This window comes from Struthio camelus, chromosome 1 (genome assembly GCF_040807025.1).
Source record: "Struthio camelus isolate bStrCam1 chromosome 1, bStrCam1.hap1, whole genome shotgun sequence".
NCBI classification, from domain to species: Eukaryota; Metazoa; Chordata; class Aves; order Struthioniformes; family Struthionidae; genus Struthio; species Struthio camelus.
The window spans coordinates 79,880,905-79,893,101 of NC_090942.1; the positions used below are offsets into that span (position 1 = coordinate 79,880,905).

Consider the following 12,197-nt stretch of genomic DNA (forward strand, 5'->3'; position numbering starts at 1 on the left):
CTGATGTGCTAGGGCTGTAATTAAGCCATGAGTCAGACAAAAATTCTGCAACTGCTTAGTGGAGTTCTGGTCATTTTATTTCTTTGAGTTATTATCTGGTTGGATTTATTAGGTTTGCTACTCTCAACATCCACAGAAACAATTACTAAATTTATGATAGCAATATGTTCGCATAAAGCAAACAGAATGTGAGTCCATTACCCTTATTGCAAAAATCCATGTTACTTCAATGGGGAGATAGGTAGTCTCATACTCGGCCAGTATGAGAGTATCTTGTCGGCATCTGAGAAACGGGATGAAGGGCGTGTGTAGTGGTACTTTGTGTCCCTTGGGGAACACCCTTTTTGCACCCTTTCTACGTTCACACTAATGTACATATTCTTGAATCATTTATCTTTGGCATATATAACCCAACATAGAGTACTGCGGGCTGATAGGTAGCATATCTTCATTAGCATTTGCATAATAGTGACATTAAATTACTTTTTCACTTAACTTTGTGCCAAAATTCTAAAATCAAAATCCTTGGCTTCTCTTAACATATTATCTATTAGAGATACCAGTTTCGTCTCTTTTTTATTCAAAACACGTTCCAGGTTTACCAGCTTGGCACGTCATAAGAAAGACAAAACATTTTCCATTCCCATCAAGTTGGCACTTCGCAGGACTTCTTACTCTATTCCCCAGTATGTTCTTCAGAACAGCTATAATTTAATAGGCCTCAGCCCTTCACATACAAGTTTGTTCTTTCTTGTTTTTCACCTGGTGGCTGTTCCAATGCTGACTGTTGTTAAGTGAAGTAATCACAATGTCATCAAATGGTGTAGGTTGAAAGTTCAGAATGCTGTAAAAACATCCCAAGCTTCATGAAGAAACACAGTACGTAACCTTCCCCAAATATCCAGCAAAGTGCCTGGCGCAGTCTGGTCCTTAATGGTAACAATTTTATTAAAGGTCTTATCTCTTTTACTTAAATTCTGCATGATTTTTTTTTCTTGAGCAGCCTATAGGCTTGGTGATTTTCCAAGGATAATTAAGATTTACTGCTACTCACAATAGGACTTAACTTGCTGTACTCCCCTTGCCAAATGCTTTTTGTTTTCAAATTGCATAACAATTAGGTTCTCTTTATGTGACACTTAAGTCAAACATTTATAATATTTAGGCCAAGAAAAACAGTAGAAAAGATAAAGAAGTGGTTATGGCAGTGTGTCAGAAATGTATGCTGCATTGAGCCAGAATGGGAAATATTCTTATATTCTAGACATGTCTGCTTATTATTAAGGTTGCTCGTCACTTCTTATTATTAGAATCTGTTTTTAACTGCTAAGAATTTTGCCAAAACTTAACCAAGGGCTAAAATTTTACATGCCGGGTGTCTGACTCACGCTCAAGTTTTGGAAAATTTCAGCCAAAACTGTTCACTTATTCCCAAGAAGGAGGGTAGAGAGGAACACATTGTTTCATGTGTTTAAAGCATTTTGGTGATTTTTTTCTTTGAACAGTTTGCCACCTTTTTTTGGAGCAGAGATTTGAAATTTGTAAGGAGGTGATTTTTGCACTTTTAGTCATCCTTATCAAAACCTCTAAAACTGTTGAAGTTATGAACTTTCTAATATTACAGTTGGCCTTTTTTCATAAACCTGAGAAAATGAGGACCTGGAAGGGTAATCTTAATCCTCCCCTTTGCCCCAGAATAGGATCAGTTCTATGCAGAGTATTTGTAACTCTTTCTTCAAGTCCTTCAATGATAAGGATTTCATAGTCTCAGTGGCGATCTGTCTTTGTGTTTGACTGTCCTCTTCAGTTCAATTTAATTGCTCTTATCCGTACAGACATCTTTATTTTTTAGCAGCAAACAGTTCTCTTCTGACTTAGCAGGCTTGAACTTTTTGCAGCTCTTAAGGCAGTCTGCATATGCTGACTCCACAGACTATCTGAGCCCGGTCCCACATACAGCCACAGGAATAGGGCTTCTGTCTGTTCTGGGCCAGGCACTGCCAGACCTGACAGCCCCAGAGCCTGTTTCTTCCATGCTTTCAGAGACCACCCAAACTCCATGGGTAAGAAAACAGTTTCTAACAGACGTAAGAGAAAAGCCAATTCTGTAGGAAGGAAAGGAGTGTGTAGGGATAAGGAGGCTGAATGTAGAGAGGGTAGGCTCTGAAACTGTGACCGGGTGAGGAGAAATAATCTGGGAGATGCTTGAATGGTGGAAAGTAAAACTGGGTGAAACAATTCAGGTACAAAGCAGGAACCAACACTGGAAAACAATGTAGGATATGGTAGTAGAAAGGGTTACGGGTTAACCTTACTGGTTAAGGGTTTGATCCCAGGTCTAGATGAAGACAGATAGAGCAAAAGATAATTTGGAATGGTTGCACAAAGATACTGAGGGAAAGAGGAGTGTGTTTAGGGACTAGGACTGTGAGCTGGGAATTGAGAGAACTAAGTGACAACCAGGAGAGCACGGAGCAAGGAGGATTGGCACTGACTGAGCAGAAAGTCCTGACACCAGATATTTGAGTGATCAGGAAGGGAGAGTAGGCAAGGAAAGGGGCTGGGGAGAAGCAGCCAGGTTGGGAAAGACAGTTGAGTGAGACAAGGACAGGACATAAAGGCTTGGTGGTGAGGGCGAAATGGATATGGGTCTGTGCCTTCTACAGCTTAAAACTATTTAAGACTTACCAGCTGTAGACAGGAGGAACATGCAGAGGATTTGTCCATCCTGTCTCCTATATTACTATATATTACATTCCTGCCTGAGCCTGAAGAGAAACTTCACATCCCAACTGTTCTTATGTGGTTAAGAAACATCTGTGAAAATCAACCAGTTGTTGGTTTCGTTCGCTTTAAGATCTGGTTTGTTTAGGACAATAACCACCTTCCATGCTCAGTTGCTCGGTTAACATAATTGTAGAGATGCATGATGTGGATACAGCCCAGCTAATGGCCCAAAGCATGGTGCAACCTGTTGAAAAGAAATACACACTGATGATGGAATAAGTGAGTGCCTTTGTAGTAGAATATATTCTAGGAGATACAGAAGATGGTTACAGCTCTGTAAACCTGCAAAGAGTTGAATTTGAAAGATGTGTAGTATATAGTTCAGTAGTAATATTTGGTTTGTCATTCAGCATATTGAAGTGGTTTCCCTGTATAAAGGAAGTTGCGAAGCTCTAAATCCTGCTAAAAAGTTCTCTTCCCGTCAGAGCATGAGAAATTCTTATACAGCACTCAGCTTTTTTCAGCACAGTTGAATAAAACGCGTCTGTACCAAGTGAAAACCTGGCTCAGAAATTAGCAGAGACAGAAAATACTTTCTCCTCACCTCTCTGGAAATGTTGTAGTCATTCTGAAAAACAAAATTTCTCTGTTCTTGGTAGTTTTATTTTCCTTTATGAGTAACCAATATTTGGTACATAAAACTCATACTAACACTAATTCTTTGCAGAATTCAGCCGAGTAAAACCATTCAGCCAAGTAACATAAATCAGCCAAGTAAAATAATTTAAGAGACGAGAGTAACAAGTGATACAGTGAGCTAAAATAACCAGGAATTAATACAGGAATAGGTTTTTAGCGGTGTTATATGCTTATTTTTCAAGCCCATGTGCCTAATTGCGGAGGTTTGCAGGAATTACAAAGGCATATTTAGAACTGCCTCACTGCAAAGTGTTGTATGTTTTACTTGCACTGTGGGTTGTATTTCTTTGGTACCAGATTGCTCCCTCCTCAGCGCGTCCCTTTTTAAATAGGTTCCTTAGTGCTCTTTCCCACAGCGACACTTTGTGGTAGCAGGGCGCAGTAGCTGTATGGCCAGCTAATCCATAGTGAGATACCACAGAGTTGGAGCAGCACCCGTGGTCTCGGTCTGCTCGTTCACTAGCAGTAGGTTGTTAAATTCCCCTACCATATGATTTTCTTCTGCCCACTGAAGGGAAGCATTTAAAATAAGGTCTAGAGAGTACACTGGGATTTAAACGCTCATTGTTTGTTGCCTTTGTGGTGCATGACCCCAGAGTGAACTCCAGTTCTTGAAAGCAATAATATTTGCTGACTCTTCTTTGTGGTTATTTGATGGGAAAATTAGTGCACATCATTAACTAAACCTACAGTGGAGTGTGCAGTGTGTGTTGCATACCATCAAACAATAAGGATAAAAAATGATCAATTCTGAGTAATTCTAACTCCTACCCACAGCTGTGTCTGTCCCCACAAACAACCTTCTGAATCAGCAGAAGGCCCTTTTTCAAATCTTAGGAAGCTGGGAGCTTTATTTTTTAATTTTTTAAATTCTAGCTGTAAATAAAGCATATTTTACTTTTATAAAAGAATAAATCATGGCATCTTTATGAGCATGTAAATACTTCCAAAAAGATTGATGTGAAGAAAACGTTTTCAGCCGCGAAATTAAATTTTAACTTGCTTCCTGATTTCAACAGTACCAAGTAGCCTCATGATTTCAACGAAACCAAAAAAATTGATGACATTTCAGAAAAGAATGCAAAAGTCACTATACTTAAAAATATTCAAGAGTATCCACACTGAATTAGATGACCATCCTGTGAAGACTTGTGCATGCTCTTTACACACATGAATAAAATTAAGAATGCATTTAAGTCTTCAAAGGATTGCTTTTTATTTTGGCTTGCAAATGGTGTTAAAAGAAAACATAAATTAACTGAAGAACTGAGGGCTCTTTTAACTACTTCTTCTTCTTTTGGAAATGGTTGTTCTGCCTATAATGAGAAGTTTCTGGAATTCAGGTCATCATGCACTGTCAAGGAGCGAAGTGGTGCTTGCTTATGAGCCGCAATTCTGTTGATACCAGGTATTTCTGGTAGGAGCTCAGTTGAATGTGTCAAAATAAAATAAATGAAATGAGCGCTCAAGATTTCTTATTATGCTTTGAGGAAAAAAAAGCAATCCATGCTCTCATGCTAGAATATTTTTTTGTAGAGAAAGAACTTTTGCAATAGTAGTGTTCCTGAATATATAGTTTAGGCTCTAAAGCCTAAACTCAGACCTGTGGACTGACTACTGCTTTTGAGTTGAGAGAATATTGTACCTAATTTATTTGATGCATGGCTGTGCACAAGGCAGGTTTGGAGCTAAATGCACAATCTTACCTTCCCCAAATTTTGCAAAGTCAACATCCAGCTCTGATCATAAAGTCTGGCTCTACTTCTGGCATAAAATTCAGGACTCAAGCACCTGTTTGGGAAGACATTCAGATACCAGCTTGAATTTGGTGATTTGGGCAGGTCTTGAATTTGAAATTCACATCATCTTTCTTTCATGTGAATCGCTAAATACTTCCCAAACCTACCAGCTGGCCTGACATGTTTAATACTGATTAATATGCTGGTAAACGATAGCATTCTTTAGTAACTGTGACACATTAATATATAGACCTGTCTATGCCGTGTTTTACAGGATCAGCAGGAAGGAGATTGCTCCCTCCATGTAGATCATAATTTCTGGTGCTGACATTGGGACTGAGTTCATTGTTCGTTTTCAGTCTATATGGGTGACCTCTTAATAGTCCTCTGGATTTGTTGCTGTAATACAGCACCTAGTGATAAGGGAAGAAAACAGCAATTAGCAAAGGGTAACTTTCTCAGTCACCACCATCATTGCTGTGACTCAAGCCCATATAAGAGTGGACTGAATGTCTAGGGCACGTGCTGGAGATGTCAGGCTGTTGGACCTTGTTTTCAGTGCTTGCTTAGATATGTTAGACTGACTTAAGTTGGTTCTAGTGGCACATAGAAATACACTGCTACCTCAGGAGGAGAAAGGAGGTTTGTCTTCAAAGGAAATAAACCGAAACATACAGGCAGTGTTGGAAATAAGATTTGCATTCTTCTGTACACTGTCAAACGGTGAACCTACACAATGCAGTATCTAGAGTGCCTCTTCTCTCTTGGAAAGACCAACAGCTGGTACATGGTGGTTTTCAGAATACTTTGCTGTCTTAAAATCTCACCCTCTGAGGACATCCCAAATAGGACATGTTCAACACTCTAATCACTTCAGATCTTTCCCTTTATTTAACATATGTCCAGTCAACAAAAGAATAAAACTTAAAAATATAGAAAAACACACCTATATTCTCCTGAGAAAGATTCTAAATGCTAGTAAAGTCTCACCAAAGGGTGAGGCGTGAGACTTAATTCATCAGTGCATGCAAAGAAAGGGCAACACTTCTTAAAATGGCAACCCTCATCCCAAAGCAACAACTACAAACACATTCATCCTTATTTAATAAATGTCCGTTTGCAATGTGACTGATCTGTCAGGCTGAAGAATGGATACAATATGCAAGTCAGCATATCTTTTCCCATCCCCACTGCCCTTGCTTTCCTATCACGCTTGCTAAATGTACGCTAATCTTCCTCTTGTCTTGTGTTCTCACTTTTCTTGCAGTCGCTGTGAGCGCTTGCCTTGTAATGAAAATAAGGAGTGCCAGAGCCTGCCTCTGAGAATAACCTACTATCACCTCTCTTTTCCTACCAACATTCAAGTACCCACCGACATTTTCCGCATGGGCCCTTCCAATGCTGTCCCTGGGGATAAAATTCTGCTGTCCATCATCAGCGGGAACCAGGAGGGTTTTTTCACCACAAAAAAAGTGAACAACCACAGTGGCATTGTGGTCATGCAGCAGCAAATCACAGAGCCCAGAGACCTTCTTCTGACCATTCAAATGCAACTTTTCCGCCATGGAACTGTCAACACATTTATTGCCAAACTTTTTATCTTTGTCTCTGCACAGCTTTGATCCCTAACTTGCAGGCATCAATGACTACCTTTTCTCTTTTGACAGTAGCTTTTTTTTTTCCAGTTTTAATAAAGTTTTAGATCATCTGTTGCATGCTGCACTTGCATTTTATTTGCCATCATCATTACAGTTCTCCATTTTCCTCCATCACAGAACATCTTAATTTGGCAAGATTCTTATGCGTGCTGTACATCATTATAGAAAGCCAAAATAGGTGTCCAAAAGCTTTTTATCTGAATATATAGAGGCCTGAACTGTTAACTCACTTCACACAGCAGTGGAGTTGGTCTCATCTGATGATACACAGCTGCATATGTTTAGGTCTGAATTTTCAAAACAGTGGCAGATACATAATTTGAGCTGTCTAAACTGAGACATCTTTAGAGAGTTTCATCAGCTGGGGGGCAATTACTATGTATTTTCTGAAAATAAAAATCTATTAAAAGGGCATAACAGGCCCTTGGAACTTCAGAAGTACCTCAGAAGTACACACACATCACCTTGAAAGCGTAGAGTAGGATTCTCAACTTGCGATAATTATCATTGCTCTGTTGTAGCCAATGAGCTTGTGCTGATTTACGCCAGCTACAAATCCCAATTCTGACTTTCAAGGGTGGTGCAAAAGAGAATCTCCTCTAAAGAACATTTATTTTAGAGCTATTTCATCTTCCTTTCTATGGATTTTTCACTGAATTGAACAACTAATGATGGGAGAACAGCAATGAGCTCCTAAACAACATCCAGGTAGTGAGAGCTCCTTGCTGTTTCACAGGCTGTATCCTGAGAGCTGTCATGTGTGAACATTTGATAAAGATGCTTAGTTGGTCTCATAACATTTTCTTCTCTCTTACTTCCATATCAGAGCTGAGAAAGGCCAGCCAGAATTTCAAAAGCCAAATCTTACTTCTTTTACTTCCCAGACACTAAGAGCAGTGTCAACAGTACAGCTAGGATTTATTTGAAAATACGTTGCTTATGAGCTGGAAGAGAATTTATTTTACTCTTCAGTCTTTGTATTAACAAATATTAAAAGCTCAGGCCCAGAGGTATGATCCAAAAATTAATGCTCTTTGATGCTGTCCTGGGCTCAGATATCTCTATCCTACATAGACAGAATGGTCAATCCATAGCTGAGTGAGGAATAATCCATGTGTGTATATATATAAAAAAATCCCTAGCTACGTAAGTACAGCACAGCCAACGAACGAGGTTAGAAACTGGGAACCTTCTAAACCAAGATCACAAGCCTTAATCACCGAACAGAAGGAATTACTCTATTAGCTGCAAGCTGCAGGCTCTTAGGCTCATTGTGAGCCAAGGACTAGACTGGGACATGATCTCAGCACTCTGCCAGAGCATTACACGTTCCCTAAGGCAAAGTTTATCCCAGCTGGCTGACAGGAGTTCAAGTCCCGCGAGGAATGCCAGTGTTTAATGAGTCTGTTGACACATATTTATAAAGCTGCCAGAAGTTGCCAGTGGGGATAGAGTCCCAGCTTTCAATATTGAAAGCACAAGCCCATGCTACTCAAGCTAATGGGGTTTCTTACCACCACAGAAGATGCTCGTATACAAATGCCCTCTGGCTACCAGTTCATTATGAGGCCGTAATTAAGTAAAGATTCAAAAATAAACTTCATCTTTGCAAGCATTAATATATATTTGTTTGGCAGGAAAAGAAGGGAGTGTGAGAATTTGGCCCTCGGTATTGTAAAGTGCTACCATATACTATCATTTTATTGCATGCTTGCATTCAGCAAGCAATTTAAGAGCACAGAGATCAGATTCTACTGTATTAGATACTTTAATGCTGCAGTGTAGCTGGAACTTTTGAAAACATTTAATTATATAGCTTCACTTACGTGCATGGATCTTTCCAAATGAAAATGAAATCAGGGCTCCTGGTCCAAAGATCATACTAATTAAATCAGACAGAGAATATGAAAAGGAGTGACACTAGATCCCAAGAGGAAAGAAAAAAAAATGTATTCAGGAAAGCATTATTTGCACAATAATCGGAGCAACGGGGCTGTTTCTTAACTTTGTTCTTTTTCTAAATGAAAAAAAGCATAGAGGAGGTGCCAGCTGGAGAGCTGCAATTCATGCTACAGGGCATACTTCAAGGAAAGATTTGAATAAAGAAACTTCTCAGCACATAGAAAGAAACTTTTGTCAGTCACAGTGCCCACTATAGGAGGATGTAAGCAATAAGAAATGCATCAGCCAACCACAAGATAAAATGCCCACATGATGTGTAAGGATAAAATCGAAAGAGAGCAGAGAACATTCAGAGCAGAGTGCATCATTAATAATAAATATTAAGAAGTTGAAATAGATACTAGTTGTCAGAGAAATTGTTCCAAGAGATATCTAAAGATACGCAGACTAAGCAGTGGGAAAACAAGTTGTTAGCAGCTGCGTTTTGGATATGCTGGTGCAATTAGCAGAGATACGAAAAGAAAGGAGATCGGAGAATGAAAATTTAGCTGGGGGAAAATGAAAAAGCACAAACTTGAGCTTAACAGTGAGGAGAGAGCAAAAAGAAAAGCTGCAGGGTATGTAAGAGGAAAGAGAAACAGCACAGAGAAATGGAAATGACGCAAAAGTCTTAGTCTGTCATGTACAGTTGCAGACTGGATGGATCTAGAAACTCCTTACAGTTAGCCACAGACACAAGCAAATCACTTGTGATTGCTGTGATCCTCGGTTTCTATATGCAGAGTACCTAATTCATGCCAAAATGCTTTACTGAATGCTTTACAGAATGAATCAGGGGTGAGAACTATGAATATAAGTAATATTTAGAATTTCATCTCTAACAAATGAATGACACTATTGGATGGGAAGTTCAGAAACATTTGTATTTGTCAAATACTACTCCAACCGAAGTCAAGAGTAAAGCACCCTTCCCTTTTAATGGGAGCAAAGGCAGACCAATACTTAATGCTTCAGACATTCCCACCAGAATGTTTTTGCATACTAATTCTATTATTTAAATACAGTTTTGAAAATTCATGATGCTGTTTTATGTATTACGTTGGTACTTTCTAAGCAACAAAATCACAAAATGAGGTATGCAAGTCACTACTTCGCGGTGTCACAGAAATCTTTAGATGCCATAGTTTGTTCTTTATGTGCTGTGTAACACAAAGAGAAAAACTTTTAAAGAAATGTTTCAGAAGCTGTAAACATGTTACTGGAAGTAGCACCAGACTGACTTGGCTGTTATTACTCCAGCTCAGCAGGATTGTAAGGAAAGATTCAGCGTTTGTTTGTATGGTATGTGTGCACATATGTAAATGCCTGTTAAATTCCTTATACACAATAGGAAGGAAGAGAGAGAGAGAAAAACAAACATGACTGATGTACATTTTGCTTCAATTCTATTTGTTCCATGTTTTGAAATAGACTATTTTATACTGGAACTGGACTGTGTAATTTAGCTGATCCTTACACTGCCCATGTGAGAGTCAACTAGCTGGAGATCCTTTCTTCATTTGGAAGCTGGGGTTTAAAATAAGCAGGTGTAACTTGTTATCTTAGGTCAGGCTATTAAGCCCATATATCCAGAGTTAATTCATTCCAAAATGACCAGCGTTTCAGCAGAAAGCCTTTTTCTGAACCCTGTGACGTGTCTAGGAAGCCACGAAATGCTTCCCACTGCGGTGGAGGTGGGAAGTATGAGGTCTCTCCTGGCCTGTATGTCCATTCTCCGTCCCCAGTCTCAAAATGTCAACTACAGAATGAGAATAACAAGCTCGACTCAGCTGGTGTAAATTAACCCAGCTTTCATTGCCTTTCCTTGTACTGTGCCAGTTCACATCTGTCGAAGCATGATTTCCTTAATGTCGATTCATGTTTTTTCTTTTCTTTTAGCTTCATACAAAGTCAGCGTGTTCGGTTTTGTTTTCTTTGATGAGCAAATGTGGGTAGCATATAATAAGAAGTTACTGATGTATTTATTATTAATAGAGCCATTAAGTCCCTTTGAACATTTGAAAAGAAGATGGTTTATAGGTGTGGACTTGGGTAACGCTTTTTGAAAACGGCAAGAACTGTTTGTTTCTAGAGATATTTGGCAAATTAAAGCTTCAATTTTTATTTCCCTCTTACTCAGTGAGTTTTTCTTCTTTTTAATCTTTTAATTCCCTCTCTCTGATACTGCAGTCTTTTCTTTTTTCTGCTTAGAAATATGAAGAAATGGGCAGGTCAAAGTTGAGATCATTTGTGGGGCTTAGTCACATTGTAAGTCCCAGCACAGTCCTTTCATCTCTCCTGAACACAGACTGGGTATTGTGTGAAGTTCTTGAACTGTAAGTGACTTTAAATTCACTCTAGTGGACAAGGGTGAGAAGAAGTCATTTAACTTTTAATAGACTTTCAAGGACGAATGAGCAGCTGGCTGAGATGGAATAAGAAATGACCCTTACCATTTCCCCAAACTCAGAATTCAATCTTTGAGGTTTTAAATAATGTGGTTAACTTCTTCCTCCCCCCGGTTTCTGTTCCTCTCTGTTTTCTCAGTTTAGATGGAAAGGAGGGGGAGGGATATGAAAAAAGGCTGAAGAGAAGGCCTTTCTGGCCCCTGCTGCGCTGAAAATTCTGAAAGAAAGTTGGCCCTTCCGATATTTCTCGCCAGATTTCTAGAATGGGAACAATTGTTTCTGCTTTGTATGACTGTCTGATATCAAACAGAATACAAAAAGGCTTGCGTAAACTAGAGTGTAACTCTAGTGAAATCAATGAAACTGTGCCGAAGTACCGCAGCTGAGGAGATGGGCCTTATCCTTTGGTCCTGTTTGTGTTTGGAAAGTGCTTTACATGGGCATCTCATGCTCTACAGTTCTTCCTGTTTGTGTATGCTTGGCCTTGAAGAACTGGGTTTGAGGGGGGGGTTGACTACAACTCTTAGCCAAGCCAAATTACTGTGGTCCAGCAGTTCTGATGACCTGCTTTTGTCTAAGGTTTTGAGGTGAAGAGTGAACTCTTATATCAATTACAGTTTTTAGCTCCTCGGATTGCAAAACACAAAGTAAATCATTTTCAGGATATATACGTCTCTCTCTCTCTTGTTTCTCTTAGTGTCAGACTTGAAAAGACAGATACTATCCGTTGCATTAAGTCTTGTCGACCAAATGATGTCAACTGTGTGTTGGATCCAGTCCATACAATTTCCCACACTGTCATTTCACTGCCCACGTTCAGAGAATTTACAAGACCTGAAGGTAAGTGGTTAGCTCGTTGTTCCATTTAATAGACTACAACATATAAAACCTCTACCGGAAATCCTTGCCTAAAGCCAGACTAGCAACCGGTGCAGTAAAATGTTTGCACGGTTCCAAATTATAGTGTACTATTCGTTTAATTGAAACCTTCAATATCCAGGAGTTTTAATTTTATGGGGAAAAAA

General features: G+C 39.2%; 1 protein-coding gene across 12 annotated transcripts in view; it reads left to right on the forward strand.

The window, feature by feature from the left end:
* FBLN1 (fibulin 1) overlaps nucleotides 1-12,197 on the forward strand; it is an 82,923-nt gene that overhangs the window by 46,843 nt on the left and 23,883 nt on the right. For 6 of the 12 annotated variants that reach the window (XM_068952093.1, XM_068952098.1, XM_068952105.1 and 3 more), the window contains one exon: nucleotides 6,433-10,899. In XM_068952093.1, the coding sequence (XP_068808194.1) occupies nucleotides 6,433-6,787 (355 nt within the window). In that variant the 3' untranslated portion in view covers nucleotides 6,788-10,899. Of the gene's footprint in view, nucleotides 1-6,432; nucleotides 10,900-11,869; nucleotides 12,013-12,197 lie in introns of those variants that run through there. The other 6 variants (XM_068952072.1, XM_068952069.1, XM_068952077.1 and 3 more) reach the window with 1 other exon arrangement.